The following is a 25,372-nucleotide window of genomic DNA, read 5'->3' on the forward strand; positions in this document are numbered from 1 at the left end:
TATCAGAGCCAGGTTTCGAAACCTGGGGTCTGTGGGTTATGGGCCCACCACACTTCCGCTGCACCACTCTGATTTGTTGCTTGAAGTGAGTTATTACATATAATAACACGATTAGGTGAAGAATTCAATGAATATAGATGAATGAGCGTCGTTAATTACACCTGTTTACAAGCATAGTATGCACCGTCCTTGATGGCTTTTCTATGAAAGGTATGAAGAAATGGCTTCCAAAACCAATGTGGAGTATACTGCTGGAGGTAAGTCTTGGGTTGCCTTGATATCATTTTGTTGAGGGGAAAAGATAGAAGTTGGAATTCGAGTTTCTAATCAGAACTTTGGTGGATAATAATGATTCTCAAACTTATCATGTGCAGGTGCTACTCAAAATTCAATCAAAGATGCGCAGGTTCTCGTTCTTTTGTTTAGTACTTCGGGATAATGAAATCTTAACGCTTACTGCTACCATAAACTGGATGTCCAATTGCAGTGGAGGCTTCTTTATTCAAGGCCCAACATGCTGCAGCGAATAACAAGCTATATTATGCCACACACAATTGTAATCCGTCTTTGTACTTCTGTTCCTGGTAGGACTGTAATCCAGTCACAAGCTGCTCGAATCCAATTTTAAAATATTTGTTGAGGGATCCTTTGGAGAGGCTAGAGCACCAAGGGCAACTTATTTCGCTCCTGCTGGGGTTCGATGCCATGTCCTCATACAGTCAAGCTTAAAGGACGTTTTGAGTGGCAAATGATACTGTTGTAGATTTCAACTGAATAATTGAGAGATCTCCTAACAATACTCGAACGTGACTTGATAGCTCAAATTGCTTGAGCTCAAAACCTTAAACTTAGCTCAAAAATGGCTGTTGAAGTTTTGATTTCACTTATGAACAGATGAATTTTCGGAATCGAAGTGTTTGAGAGTAAAGGGATTTTTGTGTGTGTGTGTGAAAAATAAGAATGAACAATCATAGATCAAACTTAATGCACTAAAAATCCATAGTGTTTTGAGTTTTTTTTGGAGTTAGTTTTGGTTTCACTCATGAATATATGAATTATCGCAATCAAAGTATTAGAGGTAATTTTTTTGATTTAGTGTTTTTTTTTAATTTTTTTAGAAAAAAGAGTGAAGAGGTATAATAAATTTAATACATCAGAAATAGACAAAAATTTAATATCGAAGTGTTTGAAACTTATGATTTTTTTATTTTTCAAAAATAAAATTGTTTTCTTGTAATTTTATATTTTTATTTATTTTTTTCTCAAAAAATAAAAAGAATAGATGTCACGTATTACACATTCATTAAATATATTATTCTAGAACTTATTAAAAAGAAAATATATCATAATAATAATTTGACAAATTTAATTTTAGATAGTGATGCTTGGCGTTTTTTTCCCGAAAAATCAACAGTGACAGGTATATTTATCGATCTAACACCGGTCAGGTTATATTTCCCGATCTAACACCCGTAGCAGTAAAGCGCGCTCTCTGTCCCGCGTTATATGTTGATTTGGCGCCACCTGGGGTATAACGCGCGCCTTGTACCGCGCTATTCACTGACATGGCTTACACGTGAGTATAGTGTGCCCCCTGATCCGCGCTATATGCCATGTTTATCTGACACGTGGGGTATAGCGCGGTACAGGACGCGCGCTATACCTTTAATTATCCCCCAATCCTCCCTATAAATACCTCATCCTCTATTACTTTCATCACACCATATTCTCTCAAATACTCTCTCTATTTAAGATATATTTTATAATATTTTTAATATTATGTATTTAATTTATTTAAGCATTTTACTTTATTTAATATTTTACTAATATAATTTTTTTACAGATATATAATGGAAGGCGGTCTACTTCGCTTGGATGGAAATCATATATCTCGACACTTTGCTGATACGGTAACATTTTAACGTTTTAATTTAATTTAAATTATTTGTAATAATTTCTTGATTTATTTAATGCATGATTAAGAATTAATTTGTGTAATTATTTAATTTTAGGAGAAGGACCGTGTATTAGATCCTTTTATTAGGAATCTTAAGTTAGTGATATCTAGCCGTGTCTTGCCGTATTTAGTAGAGGTTGGATTTGGTTACATAGGTAGATATCAGAGTCACTGTAAGATAGAATCAGACCTTATTTCTGCCTTAATAGAGCGGTGGAGGCCGGAGACCCACACATTCCATCTTCCGTGTGGAGAGTGCACGATTACACTTGAGGATACTGCTATGCACATAGGGCTTCCGGTGGATGGATATGTGATATCAGGGATCTCGCAGAGTTCCTGGACTACTCTGTGCCGGGATAATCTAGGACGTGTCCCGGAAAGTTTTATCGGAGGTAGGATACCGTTAAATTGGTTAGATGCTAATTTTCGGGAGTTGAGCGCAAACGCCTTTGAGGATGAAGTTAAGATGTATGCACGGGCATGCATACTGCAGTTGATAGGAGGGTTGCTGATGCCAGACAAATCGCGCAACCTAGTTCACTGCATGTGGTTGCGACATCTTAGCGACTTTCGTCTGGCCGGATCATTCAGTCGTGGACGGAGAGCAGGTGCTTCCGGTTCATCCTCAGCTGCACCAACAGGACCTTCACAGCAGCCACTGCAGCCATTTATGATGCCGCTGCCATATATGATGCCGCTGCCTTTCCATTACCAGATGTCACCGCCGCCGCCTTCAACTGGTTTTATGACCCCGCCGCCGCCATCGTCACCGTCACAGATGACCTCTCCTGGAGGCTATTATGGGTCTATGTTTGCAGATCTGACTTGGGGCTCATATGCTGGATATCTGGCGAGTTCAACCTCATCACCTATGGCCGCAGCACAGACACCTCCTGTACAGTTTTCACACTCAGCGATGTCTGGGTTTTATGAGTTTTCTCAGTTTTCGCAGGCCGGTGGGATAGTCAGTCATACACCTCCAAGGTCCTTATTCTATGGAGGTGCTTCATCGTCATCAGCTCCTCATCAACCTAATGTACCTGCTCAGGACGACGACGACGATGATGTTGATGATGATGACATCGAGGAGTCAGAACCAGTGATACGTAGAAATCCTCCTCGAGAGCGACAGCCACCGCCCTGCGGAACACATTCGCATCGCAGGCATCGATAGATTTTTTTTATTATATTTGTATTTACTTTATTTTGTTAAATTGTAATTTTTTATTATTTCTCATTTAATACTTACTTTATTTTGTTAAATTTGTTAGACTTTTTTTTAATGTATTTCAGTTAATTTTGTTTATTACCATTTAATATCAGTTATTGTAATTTGGTTATCATTTACCATTTAATTCTTATTGTAAGTTTGTTGTATTTAAAATTATATTCAAATACCAAATTGTTATTAGTTTGATAAAATTTAATGATTGTGTTCATTTTTTTAATCTTCATTAGCGATTATCGAATGACATTAACTTGAAGTAAATGCAAATCAAAGTACAAGAATTATTATTTGATAAACAAATACATCATTTCCTCATCAATTGTTACTTGATGGCAACAGAAGTGGACATGTTTTTCTAGTGTGTCCTGGGTTTCTACAATGTCCACATCTTCTGTCTTGTCTAGATCTTTCTCGAATATCCATATCGTAATAAATTCGATTGGATTTTGGACGACCACACTCCCTCAATAAACTCACGTTTGGTACAATCGGAAGCCAATCTTGAACCTCATCAGGGTCTTTCTCATTACCTATGGGGGAAACTCAAATTCGTATACCTTAAAAACTTCAGATAGTAGGTATACGTGATCCATAAAACGGTTATAGTCTTGACGTGTATGTGAGCAAGCTGCTATCACATGAGAGCATGGATACTTCAGAGCTTGAAAAAACCCGCAGTCGCACGTTCTGTCCCTTAGATTTACTTTTAACGACACAGCTTCAATCCCTTGAAGAGGTCGCGACAACTCTGTGACATGAAACATTTCATGCCTTCTAGAGAAGCTTGTTACAGACATTCCATTTGATCCAGCAATTTTTTTTCTGTAGATCTGCAACTAATCTAGGGTGATAAACATGGCCGCCTTGCATCCAGTTTTGAGCTTGTCCCCCGAGCTTCGTAAAAAGCGCCCCCAAACAAAAATATATAGTCTTTACCAAAGCCGTTACTTGTAAGTGACGTACACCCTTTAAAGTTGAATTGATTGCCTCTGCTAAGTTGGTCGTCATGTGTCCATATCGATATTCATCATCATATATGTTTGTCCACATTTCTTTATCGATGAGGCTGATGTAATCGTATCCTTCCTCATTCTTCGCCCGCAAATCTTGAAGCATTGATTCAAACGTTCGAGGAAGTAGTTCGTAACCTGATCAAAAAATGTATAACTTACTAACTTGCTTTCTTTGCAAAATTAAAACGATTGAAAGAAAACAAACTACATCAGTTTCACTTACCCATGCGCACAATTAATTGACGCTCATCTTTCTTCTTGTATCTTCCATGATAGTTCGCAGCAATGTGTCGGAGATAATACTTATGTTGGACAAAGGGTGGTTGCCACATTGGACCCAAAGACTCCATTGCTGCTTTGATCCCAGCTCCGCGGTCTGAAATGACACAGATGTTTACCCTCGTGATAACATGTGCTCGTAAATTTCGGAGGAAAAAAGCCCAATAATCTGTACCTTCTCCTTCGACAAGAGCAAAAACAATTGGAAGAATGTTACGATTGCCATCTTGGACAACTGCCAATAATAAAACTTGCTTGTATTTTCCATACAAGAAAGTCCCATCGATCTGGACCACAGGCTTGCAGTATTTGGCAGCATTAACGCACTGTGGGTAACTCCAAAAAAACCCGGTAGAATTGGCATCGATCGCGGAGAACTCGGTCATTATGGTATGCATAAGAGGTTTTGAAATCCACAATTATCTCAGGATTCAACCTCCGTACTAGTCTAAATCATCCTGGAAGTTCGTTGTAAGATGCATCCCATTCGCCATGAAGTTTGACAATGGCATTTTATTTTGCCAACCAAGCTTTTTTTTATAGGAAACAGTGTACCCATACTGCGATTGTATAGCTGAAATCAACACTGCAACAACTATATGAGAGCTTATTTTTACCATGGGCATGATAGCTTGTCATATCACTTCAGATTCCAAGTTGGGATGATCTTGGTTGACCCCTCCAGCACAACATGTGTGAGGACCGTTGTATACTGTTAGTTCTCATATGTTGCTTTTCCTCTTCCTTTTCGATACGCGAACCATCCAATTGCATCCGTTTTTGTGTCGGGCACAGTAGCATACATATTTTTCAGTCGTGGATCGGTTGACTCTGACTGAAAAAAATTATGGATATTGTAATTTTTTATAGACATCACCGCTTCTTCTTTGCTTGAGAACTCCATGCCTAAAGATAACTCATCATTATTTATTGATGAGTAATATCCATAGTCACCGAGATTAGGCATATTCGCAAATTCTGGCTCGTACATTGCACCATAATCAGCTTCATACATGTGTGCAGGAGGGTTAGTTTGTGCCACATTTCTTGGAACTTCATCATAATCGGAGTTGAATTGCGCTGATTCTGGGTGAATGAATAGTCCAGTCTCAGCACCATCCGCACCAGGCTCACGAAGCGGTTCTTCTGGTGGAGATGATAGTTCCTCCATGATATCCACATTTAGGTCGAAGAACCTACTACTTGCACGCCTTCCCCTTGAACTAGAAGGCATATCGACATTGAGATCGAAAAAGATCGCAGTCGAATGCCTCCCCCTGGAGCTTGAAGCCATCGTGTCAAATGGAAACTGTACAGATGGTTGTGTCGATGGCATCTCCATATGGTCAAAGAAATTTGCAGATGAATGTCTTCCCCTTGAATTGGACGTGGTGTTGCCATACGGATTGTTCGTGGACCTATCTCGGTACATATCGTAAGGAGTTGCGGATGAATGTCTCCCCCATTATGACATTAAAATCATTACACATTACTGTAGTCGGGCTGTCAACTTGTTCAGTCAGCCCATAGTGGGAGCTTAAAGATTAACCCCGAACAACAAGCACTTAAACAAAATATGCATACATCTCAATAGCAACGTCTGAATAATTACTTTGAGCTTCAACCATCATTTGAACATCATCATTGTTCGAAATTTCAAACGTTGTATAAGTTAATGGCAACAATGATGTTTGAAATCTGTACTGCAACGCCGACATTCTTCTACTACTTCCAACATGAATCTTCATCGAAATCTTCGTTATCAGCTCCTCAAGAGTTATGTTTCTCTTGAATGATATTTTAACACGCTCATTTGATACGAAAACAACGCCGGTTTCATCTTCTCGAATTTCACCATCATAATAAACAATAGTTGAAAGGCGTGCCATTATTTGAGTTTAAAAGTGCGGTAATATTATATCTGCAAAAAAAAAAACTGAGACAAACCTGATTAAATAAATTATATATGAACGAAAATATAACACAATAAATTTTTTACACATCAACGTAAATAATTTAATTTTATATTATTACATGTACCGCAAAACTATTTTGACGTATGTTATTTTGACGTATGCTCATGTTTTTCAATTTTACAAACACAAAAATTAATTGAAAATAATTAGTATAATATTTTTTCAAATTATCATAATAAACAATAAGTATAATAAAAAAATTATAACAAAATTTATAACGAAAAATCGTAGAAACTTCTAAATCAAATATGAGAAAATTACCATAATTATTACTCGTTGACGAAATTGTTGTATTAATTTATAAGTAAGAGGAGAGAGATGTGAGAAACTTAACGGGGAGTGAGTGATATTTATAATCATATAAGGCGCGGTACCTGCACCGCGCTATATGTAATTATTTAGATAAAGGTGTAGCGCGGACTATGATTCGCGCTAAATATAATTCATACCCAAGTATAGCGCTGAGCAGGGGCAGCGCTATACCCCTACGTGGCGTATAGCGCGGATCAGAGGGCGCGCTATACCCACGTGTAAGCCATGTCAACGTATAGTGCGATACAGGGGATGCGCTATACCCCATGTGGCGCCGAATCAACATATAGCGCGGGACAGAGAACACACTTTACTGCTACGGGTGTTAAATTGGAAAATATAATTTGACCGGTGTTAGATCGATAAATATACCGATCACCGGTGATTTTTCGAGAAAAACGTTGTGATGCTTCACCAAATAAAATAATATAGTTTTATTTATAAATAAAATAAATTTATAAAATATTTTAAAAATATATCAATTAATATTACATTATTAAAATTTTATTTTTAAAAATATTGTTAACCTACTTTTGTCCGGAAGTACCTTAAACTTTTTTATATATATAGAAAAACCAAACTAGGTCAAGTTTGGGCCCGGCCTAGACATCTTCCAACTCATACTTCTTTTCCATTTAATTACCAACTAACCCAAAAGAAATTTAAAACCAGAAAAAACGGAAATCCCTTTCATAATTTAATCTGTTTCAACGCCGATGCTTCACTTCCCATAATATCTGAGCTCACCGGAAGCTGCCATGACCGATTACCACCACCGGTTCGACCAAATCCGGTCCACATCCCAGATCCTCAAGCAAACCGCCGTGCATTTCACCGCCCGCCCTGTCACATTCCTTTTCCTTGCTTTCCTGCTCTTCTCTTTCCGTTCTTTGGTTGAATCCGGTTCCCTCCTCCTCACTTCCTTTATCGACAAAGACCCCGCTTTCAAATCCCTTCTTTCCCGCCTCGAACTTCACCCTTCCCACCCGCACGCGCGTGTTCACCCCGCGCGCCGTCCTTTCCTCCACCTCACCCGTGTTGGTACTCTCGAAGACGATTTCTTTTCTTCCGACGATGATCACCCGGACCGCTACCTTTCAGGTTATTTCCCTAACCGCGCCATCAATAGCACGCCGGTGATTCTTTCCAACTTCGACACTAAATTGGGGTTCTCGCATTTCGTGGCGGATAACGGGATTATGGTTCCGGAAATTGTTCGTCCCGGAGTCAAATTCAAGACTACGTCGTTTGAATATGAAAAGAATGAAGAGGAGCAACAAGAGGAAAGGATTGTGGATTTTCAGTTCGTTTATAATGGATTTGAGTTGGGCCATCAAGATGCAGGGACGCTATTTTTTCTCGTCAGCTTATTATCGTTTTCGTATGGATGGGTAATTCTAGGGTTTACAACTATTTACTCTTTGGTTTTGGGTGTTCTTTTTGTTACAATTGTTAATGTTTTGATTGAAAGATTTGTTTCTTTTTGGGGGGCTTTTTGGGACGGGTCAAAAATGGGTTTGAAAAGGCTCACCGGTTTGATTTTAATGAAATGGGCGGTAAGAGACGCCGTGAGTCAGCTTCTTGGATTATGGTATTTCGGAGAAATTCAGGATCACTACTCTTTTTTCAAGCTTTTTGTCAGGTTAAAGCTGATGCCTTTTTCAGTCATGTCTCCGTGGACTAGGGTTTTCGAGAAGGAGATTTCAGGGTTTCTGTTTACATGGTTCTTGGTAGATACTTTAGTTTTATTTGCATTCTCATTAGCTCCATGGATTGCCATTGAAGATCCGAGAAGAACGGGTAGGGAAATTATTAGAGAAGGATGCTATTTTCTGTCAACAATGTTGAGCCAAGCAATACAAATCAAGTGCTACGAAGCTATCTTAGGTGGATCTTTTGCAACTTGGGTTTTGACCATTATAGGTGGGGAGCTTTTCGCCACTGTTGTTCAGGCAGCTTTGGAGGTGTATTTCATGGTTGCTTGGTTGATATTCTACTTTGTAGTGAGGTGTAGGGAAGCTAATACAGAGGGTAGAAGGTATGGGAGGAGGGAATTGGAGGTTTTGATTGATGGACCTAGATGATACTCAAGTTGGAAAAAATGGGCTGGAATTACTTTTGCTGCAAGAATTTTCGATTGTAAACTGAGTATATCGACAACTATCTCAAACAAGTTGAGTCTTCCTGCTTTTGCTGTGATACTGATGCAATACTGCCATTGTTTGGTGTAAAAACCTGCCAATGCATTGCATGTACTTTTTATCTTGAGGCAATACATTACTTCTGTATATTTCCCCTGAAATTGCTTTTTGTGTGTATATTCTATTGCAATCAATTGTTTTTTACTGCCTCAAAGTACTTGTTCCTTGATGGTATCAATGAGAATAGTAATGGTTTTTTTCTCATGCTCCAAATGATGCTGATGCTGTTATATTTCGAATCTTATTTTGGAGTGGCAGGTATGCTGTTACATCTGTATTTATGCTGTGATGGGCAGATCATTGGGGAGCGGCATACGATTTTACCTAATATTAGATTAAGTTTATATACTAATGTATTAGAGCGAGGTAAAACCTGAGTTAGAATGATGCTTTCGCTTGGGCTGTGATGACAAGTGAGATAAAATCATCCAACATTGCCTAGCTTCAGGCAAGTTCAACAAATTAACCTATTTCCTGTTTGTATTGATGAATTTTAGAGGGTTATAGAAAGTTGCCTGTAACTGTCGCCGAGTTGTGGAGTGTGGTGGAGTTCAATAAGTTGGTTTTGTGCATTAATATTTAAGGGGTTTACATTAGATAAATAAATCTAACAGACTTTAACGATGATGGCCCGCTTAAACAGTTAACATTATCCTCAATGAGTTCCATTATTCCAATGTGTTCGGCTATTGGGTAGCAGCATGTATGAAGCAGCTGTTTTGCCAATGCAGCTGGACAGGTTCAAAGGTACTAGTTTTGGATTTTAAAAGAAGTTTTGGGGCATTGCCCCTTTGAAATATACTTTCCTCCATGTTTTCTGGCAATCTAAAGCTTTTGGCCTTTGAGATCTTGTTTCTCATATGAAAGGATGATCTTATCATAAGCCTTATCCATGCGTGTGCTCGTACCAAGTTTTCTGACAGTGTTCATTGACATTTTTTTTATTGATGATCAGATGCAAATGCATATTAATATGCTTTGGAATTTTTAGACAAGTTACTTCTGTCCTCCTTAATGTGGAAGACACTAAATTTTGTCAATATATTTTGGTCATTTGAGCAAGTGTGGGTGTAGTAGATATGGTGTTTTAGGAAGAATCAGTTTTTGTACTTGTTCAACTCGTTATAGAGAGTTTAGACATTTGATTCTAATGGCAAAGAATACGATACAAGAATCAAGTATATGACAATTGGTATATTTAGCAAAAAATTGGGAGATTCTATAATCTCAAGTACCATTACTGTATTCTTATTATGTCAATACCATCACTGCCGCTAGCAGAATGTTCAATGGTTGATTGATTTATTTGTTTCTCTTTTAGTTGTTTATTATTGTTTTCGAGTGTCCAATTGGACAGTGATTACTTTTTTTTTGGTTGAATAAGGAAGTTGGAAACTTGGGAATCTGCGAGAGATACTGCAGATTATGTCAGTTTGAATCATTATGTTAAGCCTATGAAAATGTGCAGGGTACAGCAAATAAGTGGAAGACCACTAGTTGTTATTCCAGGTGTAAATAAATATAACGTTAGATAAATTGTTCGTGAATCGTTCGTTTAAAGTTCGTTATGTTAATTTATTAAATTAAATAAATGAATATGAATAATTTTTTATATTCATTTAATAAATAAATAAATAAAAATTAGTATATTCGTTTTGTTTATGTTCATGAACAAATTTATTTATGGGCTCATTTATAAACCCGTTTATTAACTTGTTTATCATATTGTGAAGCCCAAAGAATTTAAGGATTAATGACATAATTTCATCATTTTTCTTTGACTTGCAAATAAAAGGATAAAAAGAGAGTGTTGGTTATTAAACATTAAATATACACTAAACAAACAAGAACAGTTTTAGAAATAAGTAAAAGAACACGAACCGAACATGAATATAAACATGAACACGTTCAAAAATAAATAAACGAAATCGAATTAAACTTGAACACCAAAAATAAATAAACAAAGAAGAATATAACTCTATTTGTTCAAGCCTAAAATTTTTTATTTCTCTTATATTTTACGTGTTTCTTTGTATTTTTTATTGATTTTATAATTGCATACCACTGATATTTTATAATTTCATACCCCTAAATTTCTGATATAATTTCTTAAACTTACACCCTAATATAAATTCTTGTGTCCCTACTTGTTAATACCCCTTGTGATTATGTTTAAATGGGAAAAAATTGCTAATCCCTACTTTCCCACTGCATCAAGCCCTAACTGGAAACCTTTAAATGCCGTGAGCAATGCATCATGGGGTCTGGTCCAGCTTCTAGCATCATACTGTGTTTACTTACAGGGGAAAACAGAGGTTAATATTTTTCAATTGAATTAAATTTATAGATTACAATATATATGTTACAAACTTTTACTCATCTCATTAGGAATGGAACAAACATGGTGAATCAATCAAAGTTCCACCATGAATTCCTAAAGACATCAGGGGAATCAAGAAACAAACAAATATAAAATCAAAATATATATATCATGAAATGAATGATTAGTACATCAAAATTTATATATATATATATATATATATATATATATATATATATATATATATAATCAAGAAACAAACAAATAATATAAATACAACAGGATACGAGCTCTAACTTTTAGTCCTGAATTCTTCCTTGTTTTCTGTTTAATGCCGAGTTTCTTTTTATACCAAAAAAAAAAAAGAGTAACAGTTGAATTCTTCTCCAAACTCATCTGGTTACGAGAATGATGAAAGCTACAATGCGAGCGATAACGCCATTGACAACAAGGACAAATAAACAAAGAGGGTAGTCATGGAGATTATAACCGCCACCTTCCAACGATTTGCAACGAGTTAATAGCCAAGCTCCAGAGTACCTGAATAACAAAACAAGCTCAAAAACATGTTCTTTCAACTCGAATATAAGTATCAGATACAAATATTTGTATAAGAAAACAAGAACAAAAGTTTATTATATATTTGAGAATTTTTGAAAGATCGTATACTTGGAAGATTATATATATCTCTGTCAAAGTATTTGGAAGGCATGGAAGACATTATTAACCTTTCAGCATTTGAAATGACAAAAGCTTCCAGAGCCCATCTGGTGTAGCAAAAATTGCCAAAGTATTTCTGAACTATACTATCTTTTCCCTGGTTTGCAACTAGAGTCAAAACAACAGGAACAAGCGCTGCCCACTGAGGAAAGAAGTCAGGATGTCCATTAATCAAAATAATAATCCAGAAAGAAAGAAATAAGAAAAACGGCCAATATTCCATTAGTTGATGTAATGATGAAGCTTTTATAACATACCAGTTGGGCCAGACTAGGTGCAAAGGCAATGGCTAATACGTAAGCCATACCAGTGACACAGTAAACAAGGCACATCAGTATGAAATAGTTATCTTGAAAGTTTGATCTTGGATTGTTGAAGAAGTAGAACATTGATAAATATGCCACAGGTTTTATAATCACGTTGAAGATATCAATTGTGTCTTTGGCTAGAAAATGAGCTAGACGGCTGATCGCGGCTTCCGTCTCCCTTTTGTACTGTAATTTATCGAACGAATATGATCTCAACGCTGCAATCATCGATAAAAGTGCTGCGAATGAAGGTGATTTGGAGTTAGAAACACGATGATAACACGAGTATGTTATAGCCAAGCTTTTATTGCTTCAACTTACACACGGCAATGACTGAAAATGTGTAGCCGTTGTTATCCAGTGTTTCATCCTTGACTTTTGCAAGAGTTCCTAAGCAGGCTCCTGCAAGTTGTAGGATCATTAAATCAATGGCTTGAATCTGACCATCTCTTAGTCTCTGTTTAAGAACCCTGAAATTTTTCCATATGATAAATCATCTAGTTTAATCTACAAGGAGACCATCTTTTTACAAGTAGGTGTTTGGTAAATAACAAATACTCATGACATGTTATGGAACAAGATTGGTCAATCAGAGATTAGATCATATGAAGGTTCCATAACTGGAAAGTAGACTGTAATATTTATGAGCCAAATATTCATGTGATGGGAATATTGATGTTGGCTTGTACATGGCAAGGAAGTATTTGTACTGGCGAAATATATCCGGTGTTGTTCTGTTTGATAAGTCTCTAGATTTCTCGACACTACCCTTTGAATCTTCAGGCATGTCTGCAACAAATGATTGTCCTCCATCAGCACCACCAGAAGTATTTGGATTTGAACCAGAGGGTGTTGAAAGTCCTTCAGTCAAATTGAGCATATCTACGGGTACTGGGTAGCCATTGTGTAGCATCCATCGGACGGGAAGCTGTTCACGGGTCACTGTTGCTGGCTTCTCAATCCCTTCCAGAATGTCAATTAAGCGGTCCGGAGGATTGACACGGTCAGGTACGTCGATCCCTATGCTGGAAAAGTATTCTTCAAGCTTCTTCACAGGTCCAAGATATGCAACCAGACCACCTTTGGCTAGAAGTATTAAATCATCAAGCATCTTGAACAAGGCATAGCTGAATAAAAAAATTAGCTGACCCTATTCCCATATGTAATGGGGTAAGGGGGAGGTAGGTAGTAGGCTGCCCCAACGCTAGGTTCAGAGCAACTTCCGTGGAAGACTTCCGTTATGAATTGTCCTCAGTGGGACTTGATCCCACGACCACAAGGTTAAGAGCATAGCTGAATAAGAAGAAACTAAAAATTAACTTCACAAATTGGAAAACCAAAATGCAGATATTTCTTGATGTAGTTTCAGCCTTTGAAGATTTTTTATGTCTATAATAAACCACACACAGACACACAAGCATACACTTTTTTTTTAATTAAACTTTTCCATACAAGCTCAGCTTGACACTACTTCCAAATGGAACTCTTAATGTAGAAGAAACATATATAGCAATGCAACATCATATCATAAACAATCAATTTGTTGTAAAAAGGAGAACTAACAAGAAATAGCAACTCAAATAAGCACCTTCCAGACCTGGTTTCCAACTACTCAGTCAATAGAAAGCTTATTTTGTCTTTCTCTTATTTTTGGGTTTAGAAAGAATCATACCTTGGTTGGTGAAGTGCCATGCAGATGTTTACTCCTTCAAGAGCTTCATGTCGAAGAGCTCGAAGGACAACTGTGATGAAGAACTATCTAAACCAGTAGTAGGCTCATCCAAGATCAATAAAGAAGGTTCCATAACCATCTCTAGTCCAACATTTACACGTTTTTTCTGGCCTCCGGAGATCCCTCGCTTCTCCACTGTCCCAACAAGTGAATCCCTTACTGCCTGTAGTCCCAAGGACTCAATAACCCTTTCAATAATCAAAACTTTATCGGCTTTTGGCAGGTCCGCGGCTAGAATGACACGGAATCCATCAAAATAATACAGTAAGAATGAAACTTATAGGATGCAAAGCATCAAACATAAAGACAATATATTATGTTCTAGATGGATGGTTATTTACAACATGACCATTAGCAGAGTAGCCCGTTGGAAGTCTACCATGTTGCTTGACCTAAAAAGGTGCTGATTATCATGATTTTAAAAAAATCCTTCCTTATTTTCACATTTTTCTTTTAATTTAAATTGCATGAAGCACATATACTGCATCAAACCTTAACAATTCCAATGAATATCAATACAACTAAGATTATTGAACTTGTGATTATAATGAGCAAAGGTCTCTTAAAATAATACAAGAGGTAAGATGCATCTTCGAATTCAATGAAGAACCAGTTACAGGAAGATATCATGTTTAAAACTGAGCGGTATTTATAAAACATGATGAGATGATGACTACTGTTAGATTGTATCACAAATTTGAAAGCGCATACCTGCACCTTGCACTGAATCGAAGGTTCTTCTCTACTGTCAAGTTCCCATGCACTAAATCATCTTGAGGCACATATCCAATAATTTTCCTATATGCTTGGATGGGTTCGTTTTTTCCATTCACAAGATTCAGACCAGTAACAGCGCATCCAGCAGCAGTTTTCCCTGTTAAAGCAGAGAGAAATGTAGTTTTCCCGGTTCCTGATGGGCCCATAACTGCAGATACACGGCCAGGACTGAGTTTCCCGGTGACACACCTGAGCAGATGTTTGTGGTTCTTCTTCAAAGTAAGGGTTAGATCCTTAAACTGAATCTCAATCATAGGCCTGGTCCGGATATTGTTATCCGTAGCCATTGATATTATTCCTGAGAAGGTCAAGTTCTTGTTCTGCTGTGCTTTTTCCTTCTCAATTTTACCATAGGCATACTTGAAAATTTGACTTTGTGTATGCAATTCTTTACCCTTTGAAGGTTTCTTTTTCACATTTTGTCCCTCCAATACTCACATCAAATCCCTCATTACTCTTGGGATCATCATCTTCAAGGGAATGCAACATCTTTGTGAGGTTACCTGTTTCCTTATTCTTTTCTTTTGAACCTGTAGATGCTTCCTCGGATAGCGGTTGTGGTATTGCACCCGATGCCTTCTGCTGTTCAATTCTCTTTTGTGATTTTGCTCGAGAAAATGTCCTAGTAAGGTGCTCCTGCCAGCCCGGGCCCTTCGCCGTAACTTCTTTTGCCGCTTTCCACCTTTCCCTAGCTTGTGCAGTTTCAAGCGCATGCTTTGCCGCTGCTTCTCGGAATTTAGCTGTCTTCTTTCTTTAGTAGTAATAACTTGATCATAGAAATTGTAAATAATGCGCAGCAGAAGACCGAGTCCAACCTACTTATTCAACAAAAAGTACAAGTCAACTCACTGAAATCGGTGCAACAGCAAAGCTAAAATAGATTATATTACAGAGTAAAAGGAAACACGATTTAATTCTGCATAAGCATGTAAATGAAACCCTTCATGGAAATTAGCTTCATGAGGAATGCTTCAAAGAATTATGTAAAATTAACATAATTTGACAGACATGGTTGATGAACAACCCTATATATTACCTTAATGACGAACATAACCAGCTCAAGAAGAGTAATCAATGACAAGTTAGTAAATCACTTACGAAAACCATGACTCCATAACCGTGAATATTCTGGTTCGAAGTATTTGGATTGCAGGTAGTTAATTTGAAGCAAGCTGCAGAGTATTCATAAAATTCCCATTGAAAAAAAAGGATATCCACTTTTTGTTGAATGAATCGACAACATTGGGCAAACTTGCTGCATATGCATCAACTGCAAGTTAGACACCTTGAGGCTTGGATCAAGAAAAGTTGGTAGGATCAATATTCAATGGTATGGAATTGCAAATAAAATTTCTGGTTCATAAATCATTTCCAACAAATTTTCCATCAGATGATTCAAAGGTTATACTTTTGAAGCACTTTCTGGAAATATACACTCGAACATTTTGATATTTCCAAATAGATTGCATGGAAAATTTTTGCATACATCAATGATAAATTAGACACCTTGAGGCTACGGAGTTTTTGATAAATTGATTCAAACAATATACTTTTGAGGCACTTCCAGTCGATGATAAGTTGATTCAAACTTCTATGATAAGTTGATTCATGGAAGTTCCTCAAAACTTTTTGATAAGTTGATTCAAACAATATACTTTAGAGGCACTTCCTGATGTTTTGATATTGAAACATATCACAAATTTGGTGGATTTCATCAACTAGCCTATGTGAACAATGTAGACATTTATGCAAAACTGAGAAAATATCGAATTTTTGATAAGTTGATTCAAACAATATACTTTAGAGGCACTTCCTGATATTTTTGCATATTATAAACATTGCGAGTTTAGGAAAAACTGTGAACAAAAATTCAAAGCAAACTTCCAGGAAGTCTATTTGTTAAAAGAATAAAATAAGAAAGCAAACAAACTTATTGATGCTATGAGTTCAGGTATAAAAGTAAATACCCCACACTGCAAGAAACTTTATTAAGGGTATCAGGGCAGTACGATCCTGGTGAACAGAAAATATCATTACTACTTCCGACATCGGCCCAAATATCTGCAGTACCGCAACTTTGATTTGACATTCCAGGAGGAATTTGGTAATTATATCTGCAAAATTTCAGGACCAATAAATATTACGCCTAACGTTCATGATAAGATCATGTAAGAGTATAAGAAAAGAAGTATGAACTTACGGGTCACGAATTCCTGTTGATTTATTCAGCGTTGCAAGCGGACAATAAGAACCTAAAGGGCAAGATGCATCATTTTGCATTAACATGAAAAAGACAATAAATGTTCATTTAGTTCCACTTCAATCAATCAATAATTCCAGTTTTTTTTTTTATTTCATGAGTCTTTATTAGCTTCATCACAAAATAACATTGTACAAGTTGAAATCAAAGGGCTGTGTTGAGTACTTACGTATCATGCAAGCAAGACCCCTAGGGCAAAAGAATCCTTCACAACAAGGTTGACAGTCTGTGGTCCTGGAAGGCATGCTATTTTCATCTTTTAGTTCAAACTTCTGGTCTGGGTTTGCAAAACAACCCCACTGGTTCACATCCGGAAACCCAAGATTTCAAATTGCAGTTTTTATTAACTTTTACATGACCGGTTCTGCCCCCCTTCAAAAATAAGCTATAGAAGTAAAATTTTATTTCTGCTGCTGTACATAGTCTCAGGGTGACATCTCCTGTTAAAATCATAATTCATCATCAGCTCCAAAGGTAACAAATGCGACAATACGTTGCAAAGATGGAAAAAGAAAAAGCCAAGCCGAAAACTTGAAACATGGTAATTATGGCTATCAGATTACTCTGTCCAAGTACCTATAAAGTTTATGGCCCATTTATAAGCCTTCAAAATAGTAAAGAGTTGAAAAAGAGACTTGAATCATGGAAATTATTAATTTATTACAATATTTTAGTTGGCAAAAAACCAAGCATATGGTGATACGAACCATCATAATGTCGCAAGTTCAAGAAAATATAGCATTTCTCCCGTATAAAGCTTCATACCTTATGTTTTCTTGATACAAGTAGTAATGAAATCAATATTTTTTGTAAAATTAAATGCCCCATTCAAATCTTCTTTCCTGAAAATAAAGAAGGCATAAGCACTAATTCACCAATGAAAGAAAAGAAAAAAAGTCCTTCATGGGGGAAAAAAGAATAATGGGAAACATGATACAGAGACAAAACAACAGTAAAATCGTAGAATAACTTATATATTCTTTATGCAGAACAGCAGAAGCTCAAATCGCTACCGATATCTTTGATTAAGAAATTAGTAATATTTGAAATCTCGCTGTGGATGAGTTTTGTTTCTCTCAGAAGGATGGCGGGGTTTTGTGTCTCACTGTATTCATCCCCATCCACAGACTTTGAAAAAAGGAAAGAAACTTATAAAGACAATAAGAAAAAGCAAAAGATGAGGCCTAATAACTCCTCTCATGTTGATCAACAGACGAAACTCTACAAATCACAAATCCTATATTGAAAAACTTAAAACAACCAACTATAATTGAGTTGTGTGAATGAACCATGGCATTGTCAGAGGTAGATAATATCTTTTAAAACATCATGGTCTTGAGTTTTTTTATCCTTGTTTGAAACAAGACCATGAACATTCATGGACCCAAAAACCAAAAGAAAAATAATACACTTCCACAAAAAAAAAAAAAGATATTTCAAATAGAAATGGTTGAAAATCAGCAGAACAAGAATGAAGACTGACAATAGGGGAAGAATTGGATAGCCTTCGAGTGAGACCCTTGAGAGAAATCGATGGAATTTTGCTCAAAAGGGTGGAGTGAACGTGTGTTTGGGTGAAAGGAGGACCTTGGTTTTGGGATGGAAAGAAATGGCGGGGAGAAATGAGTGGCTACATTGAAGGTGGGAACTTTGCTCTACCGTTATGATTCCTGTGCATGTACCGCAAGTCAAATAACTAACTGCTCCTAAATTTCCGTAACATTTCATAATTTCATTTACAACTTGTATCAAACACTTAATTTGCTTAACGCAATGTCGATGAAAATAAAATTATATTCTAAAACTTAAATTAATTCATAAATATCTTACTATTCTATGAATAAATTGACATTTATATCTTTTGTTGTTGATTATCATTAAAATGAATATATTTATAGAATAGGGTGTGTTTGTTTCACGCAAAACATTTTTCGGAAAACGTTTTCTTCATTATGCAGTGTTTGGTTGGAGGAAAACATATTGTTCAATGTAAAATATTTTTATGGTCAACAAAATTTCCTTTACATTTTTTGGAAAATGATTTACAGTTGATTTTCCGTAAGTCATTTTTCAAATTTGTCACTTCAAATCATAAATACTCAAAATAATATTATTTTATGTATTTAATATTAATATGATATTTTAGTATCATTTTAATAAAAATATTAATTATTGACACATTTAAAATATATTTATTAATATTTTTAATAATATAATATAATAATATTATTACAATAATATACTCAATTATATTATAATAATTATGATACTATTATATTTTTATTTTAATAATATAAAATAAATTATTAATAAAAGTTATATTATTTATTAAATTCTTAAAATTAATATTATTGAATTATTAAGAGTGAATAATATAATTTATGTATTTAATATTAATATAATAGTCTAATAATATTTTAATAAAAAGTCATAAAATATATTTATTAATAATTTTAAAAATATAATATAATATTTTTATTTTAATAGATATTTAATATAATTTATAATATTTTTATTTTAAAAGAATATACTAGTCTTAATATTTTTATTTATAAAATTATAGAAATAATATTGGCATAAATAATATTAAATAAATTATTCTAATATTTTTATAATAAATAATATTATTTATTATATTTCATATTTGTAATAAATAATTTCTAGAAAATTTATCCACTAGTAAAAAATGGTTTACACAACATCTTCCAAACATCGTAAAATAATTTTTTAGAAAATATTTTCCAGAAAATGTAATTCATTTTTAACCTTGGGGTTGTGGGATCGAGTCCCACGGAGGGCATTTCATAATTCGGAGGTCTCCTACGGAAGCTGTTCTCAACCTGGCGTTGGGGTCAACTTACTATCCTACCTCCCCTTTACCCCATTACATATGAGAATAAGGGTCAGCTAATTTTTCAAAAAATATTTCCAGTGATACAAACGGACACTAGATCATCGTATATTCATAAAATGGATGAAGGAATAAATTTATATATGTTGACGGATCGTTTAAATAGTCGATCGAAACTCTAATAATTGGTATTATATTCTAACATATCTATGTGTAATTTTAACTCTAGTACGAAATTGGCTCGGTTTGATCAAATTTATTTAATTTTTTAAAAGTGTCTATCTTATTTTGGTTCGACTTAAATATTCTGATTTTATGGATTTAAATTTACATCCATACGCATATAAAAAAAACTAATTATATTATATATAAATATATGTTAAATATTTTAAGCTTAATTCAGTAAGCATTCTTTTCCTTTCCCCTTGAAATATTCCGATATCGGTGGGATTTTAAACTTTGATCAACACAAAATAAGAGAGAGAATGGAGAAGACTGACGACAGATACGATTTAGAAGTGGTTGAATGTTTATCTAATAATGAAAAAGACTAAACTGCATTTAAATCTTGCAGGAACTAAAAGAATTCAAAAATAACAAAAGAAGTTTTTCAGAGTCGGGCTCAACTCACATAATAGTCTACTTTAAAAACAACACACACACATGAAAGATAAAACTGTCACCGTAAATTACGCAAACACAGATGATACGGCAATTTAACTGTAAAGGTCATCTTCATCAGCTCCGCCTGCAGAAGCTGTAAAGGGATCAGATGCTGGAGCCCGTGAACCAGTTTCAGCAAATCTGAATTCACTTCCAAATCCCCTTGACTGCTGCAATGTTTGCGCAAATGCCTTGTACTTGCGGATATCAGCATCACTCACACTCCTACGAGCAAACTTCATTGATTCCTCAAAATGTGCAGCCTTGATTTCCGCAACTTCATCTTCCACATCTTCTTCCATGGCTTCAGGGTTCTCTGCCCTCCTCCTTTCTCTCTCAATATCCTGAAAAGATTAACAAATATAATCTCGTCTTACAGTTCCAAACATCAAGGAAAAACATACACATACAATAAGTTTAATGCGATAGAAAGCAGTTATTACAATACCTTTTCAATGTTTTCTCTAATAGCGTACTTGCATGCACGCTGACAAATTTCAGTAATATCTGCCCCACTAAAGCCTTGAGTATATTTGGCAAGAGCTCTAAGGTCTACTTCTTTTGCCAGTGGTGATTTCCTCAGACAAGCCTTGAAGATCTGATAGCGCGAATCCTCATCAGGGAGAGGAATATAGATCAATTGATCAAGACGACCTGGACGCAGAAGTGCTGGATCTATAATGTCAGGTCGGTTTGTAGCTCCTATGATGAAAACTGTTTTCTTTGCAGACATGCCATCCATCTCGGTAAGAAGCTGGTTCAAAACCCTATCAGCTGCACCCCCTGCATCACCTACACTGCTTCCTCTCTGAAATATATAACAAATGTGAGCAATATACGACAGCAGGAAAAACAACCCCACCTGGGTACAAAGACGAGCATGTTTTCCTTGCCAGAAACAATACATGTATTGAGAGTTGGGTCTGTGAAGATAGAATTTGAAGGCCTTCAGCATACCTGGGTAGCAATCGAGTCAAGTTCATCAAAGAAGAGGACACAAGGTGCAGACTGACGTGCCTTGTCAAAAATTTCACGGACATTAGCCTCACTCTCTCCAAACCACATTGTAAGTAACTCTGGACCCTTGACGCTAATGAAGTTTGCCTGGCACTCATTGGCAATAGCTTTGGCCAAAAGTGTTTTACCGCATCCTGGAGGGCCATAGAATAGAACTCCCTTTGAGGGGGACATCCCGAACTTCTCGAACTTCTCAGGATGTTCCACTGGATATTGAACAGTCTGCACACCAATGTAACAAGTTGGTCCAGTTTTTTTTATGAGAAACATACAAGTAACAAATGCCAATTTGGAGATTACCTCTTGAAGCTCCCTTTTAACATTCTCAAGGCCTCCAATATCTTCCCAGCTGACATTGGGCACTTCAACAACCTGAGAGAATGTAAGAAAAGAATCGTCAGAAACAGAACTGACCCATGATATAATAATCAGCAAAGAATGTGGTATCGCAATATAAGAATCTTGGATATACTGACAGTTTCACGCAGGGCTGATGGATTGCTTGTTCCAAGAGCAGTCTGGAAGTGATCATTTGTGACTGCCATAGAGTTGAGTATCTCTGCATCTATTGACTCGTCTTCTAAGTCAATCACATCCATCTTTTCTCTGATGCATTGTAATGCTGCTTCGGTACAGAGGGCTGCTAGATCAGCACCAACATAACCATGGGTGTCCTTGGCAATTCTTTCTAAATCAACCTGTGCATTATGTCGGGAAATATAGTATATTCAGTATTTCATTCTTTCAGGTGAAGAAAAGGGTACAGGATTTTTAAGGGAACGACATAAATGCTTAGTTTTTGACATACCTCTTCAGCCAACTTCATGTTCTTTGTGTGAATACGAAGCACCTCAAGACGACCAACTTCATCAGGGACACCAATATCAATCTCCCTATCAAATCTTCCAAACCTTCTGAGAGCTGGATCAATGCTATTGGGACGATTTGTGGCCCCAATCACAATAACATGTGCACGGGATTTAAGCCCATCCATCAATGTCAACAGCTGAGAGACAATCCTCCTCTCAACTTCACCATGGGTCTTCTCTCGCTTGGGAGCAATCGAGTCAATTTCATCAATGAATATAATAGATGGTGCATTCTTCTCTGCTTCCTCAAATGCTTTCCTCAGATTGCTTTCACTTTCTCCAGCCAATTTTGACATGATCTCCGGACCATTGATGCAAAAGAAAAAAGTGCCAGTCTCATTCGCAACAGCACGAGCAATCAGAGTCTTTCCAGACCCAGGAGGTCCATAAAGCAAAATTCCTTTTGGCGGCTTCACACCTATTGATTTGAAGAGCTGTGGATGCCTCAATGGAAGCTCCACTAATTCCCTAATCTGAGCCATCTGTTTTCTCACTCCACCAACATCATCATAACCTACCTCATCTAACCTATCCTCATCCTCCCTCCTGATAGGCTCTCCCTCACAGAATATCTCTGTGTCTGGTGCAACAACACAGTACTCGGGAGGATCAGTCTCAATAACCTTGAATTCTACACTTCTCATTCCACCTCTGACAAGGAACATATCACCCTTCCTTACTGGACAGTATGATTCCAGAAAGTAAGCTGTAAATCCACAATCATCAGTCAGCATTTCAAGACAATATTATCATTAGTCCAACATTAAATATTCCAGTCCTCAATTATGTTAATGAGAATCATTTTATATTTTCTATCAATTAATGAGCCTTATGATTGGTTAATCTTTACCTGCCTAATAACCAACCTAAACACTACAAAGAAATGATCATAACTTGGAAATAGAATATCAGCAATAAACTCACGTTTCAGGTAAGCATCAAAGAGATTTCCAGTAACCCCTTCAATTGTGTCATCCACAGGCAAGATATGCACACGTTTCCCATACTTAACATCTGGACACTGGTGCACAGAGATGACATCACCAAGCCTAACCCTCAAGTTTGACCTGACAACCTTATTCATCCTGATCTTTGGCTCTTCACATGTGTAATCCACAAGAGCAATACAGATGGTGTCCTTTCTCTTCTTACCCTGCAGACCAAAAGATAATGCAAAAGACAGCATTAAGACATAAAATTGAAATCCACATAAACCATTTCAAATTCGTAGCTAGTGAATAACACTCATGTTCAAGCAAGCTTGGATAACACAATGCCCTCTAAATCAATAATCCACATTCCACAGTAAAGATTCAACCTTTGATGGAAGGCTTAACAAATTAACCTCGTTAAATAACATAAAATAGAGAAATGATATTGACCCTCAGCAACAAAACCATGCATCCTATCTTACCATAAAAGAGATCCCAAACGAAGACCAATACAGAACATGAAAAAAAGCAGGCAAACCCATCAAATAGAACCCCCTCAAATTTCAAACAAAAAGGTGAGAATTAAAGCATAAGTGAATACCCATTATTAAGCATAAGATAAGCAAGTACAATTATGCATAGAATAGCTTCCATCATACATCCATTCTACCAAAAGAGATTCAACCCCAAATTTCAAACAAAAAAAGTGAGAATTAAACCCTAATCAACTAACAGTTAACATAAGCAAATACCAATTAAGCATGCAACAACTTCATACATCCAGCCTAACACAGGAGACCCAATTGAAGCCCAAGACAAAACATCATAAAAACGCAGGAATTCCCGTTAATAAAACCTAAAATTTTAAACAAAAAAGTGAGAATTAAATCCTAAAACACATGAACAGCTAAACATAGAGCAGATAGCCATTAATCAATACTTAAAACCAATAAAAAGAGAGAACATTATATAAAATCCGAATTTAAAGTAGAAACATTGATCAGAATAGTGTCACCGCGAAATATCTGAAGCTTCTCCATGGTATCAGGGTGAAGGGCAACAACGGGAGTTATCGTCGTTGAGTGCCTCATCGACAACAAGTCGGTTCGCTGCCTTCTTTCTTTCCAAAATCGCAGTACTGAAATCCTTCTTACCCCCCTTACTGAAAACACAAAATCACAATCAGAATAGAGAAATCAAAAAGAAACCCATCAAAGACAAAGGGGAAAAGAGATCTGGGCACTAACGAGTCGGACGATTCAGCTTGGTTAGACATGGGTTTTGGCTGATTGAATAGTCGAAAAGAAAGAAGAAGATATTTTGGTGTTTTGATTCCGGACGAAATTTCGGAATGTGTGAAGAAAGATATGAGAAAGAGCCGACGGGTAATTCACGGGATTGTCTCAGGAAAGGCGGGTTAATATACGGTTAATATACAGCATTACCGGATACATTAAAATGTATTTAATAAATTCGGTTTAGCGGTACCTATTATGTTGACAACTAATAATGTTTTAGGTAGAAAATATAAAAAACTATTAAAAAATTTGGTAACCGTTAAACTTTGGTTATCGGTAAGTATCTATCCTTTTTATAAAAGTGTCCATACATTTAACATATCAAGTAAATTTTACCGGTTTTGTCATAATGAATCTGGTTTTGTCATATTTTTACCTGTTATATTGTAAATTATCTATCCATTTTATAAAAGTGTCCATACTTATTTCACTGTGAAAATATATTTATTATTATCTTTAGTTAATATTGTTAAATTTAAAATCTAAATAATATTTTATAAAATATTAAAACAATCAAATAATTTTTTGTGTAAATGAAATTATTAAATTAATATTGTAGGTGGAAAACATGAAACACTATTAAAAAAATTGAAACATAAATTACATAACTTTCAAAAAAGTATATATCATTTTTATAAAAGTGTCCATACTTATTT

General features: G+C 36.0%; 1 protein-coding gene and 2 pseudogenes across 1 annotated transcript; 1 reads left to right on the forward strand and 2 right to left on the reverse strand.

The window, feature by feature from the left end:
* Nucleotides 1–2,788: 2,788 nt before the first annotated feature.
* On the reverse strand, nucleotides 2,789–24,807 carry LOC120161571 (annotated as a pseudogene).
* Nucleotides 7,527–8,852, forward strand: LOC120161511. Its single transcript, XM_039171735.1, has one exon. It carries the CDS (start codon nucleotides 7,527–7,529, stop codon nucleotides 8,850–8,852), a length of 1,326 nt encoding a protein of 441 aa, XP_039027666.1.
* On the reverse strand, nucleotides 11,651–18,464 carry LOC120161570 (annotated as a pseudogene).
* Nucleotides 24,808–25,372: the final 565 nt, after the last annotated feature.

The sequence above is a fragment of the Hibiscus syriacus genome, unplaced genomic scaffold, assembly GCF_006381635.1.
Source record: "Hibiscus syriacus cultivar Baekdansim isolate YM2019G1 unplaced genomic scaffold, ASM638163v2 tig00111402_pilon, whole genome shotgun sequence".
NCBI lineage: Eukaryota > Viridiplantae > Streptophyta > Magnoliopsida > Malvales > Malvaceae > Hibiscus > Hibiscus syriacus.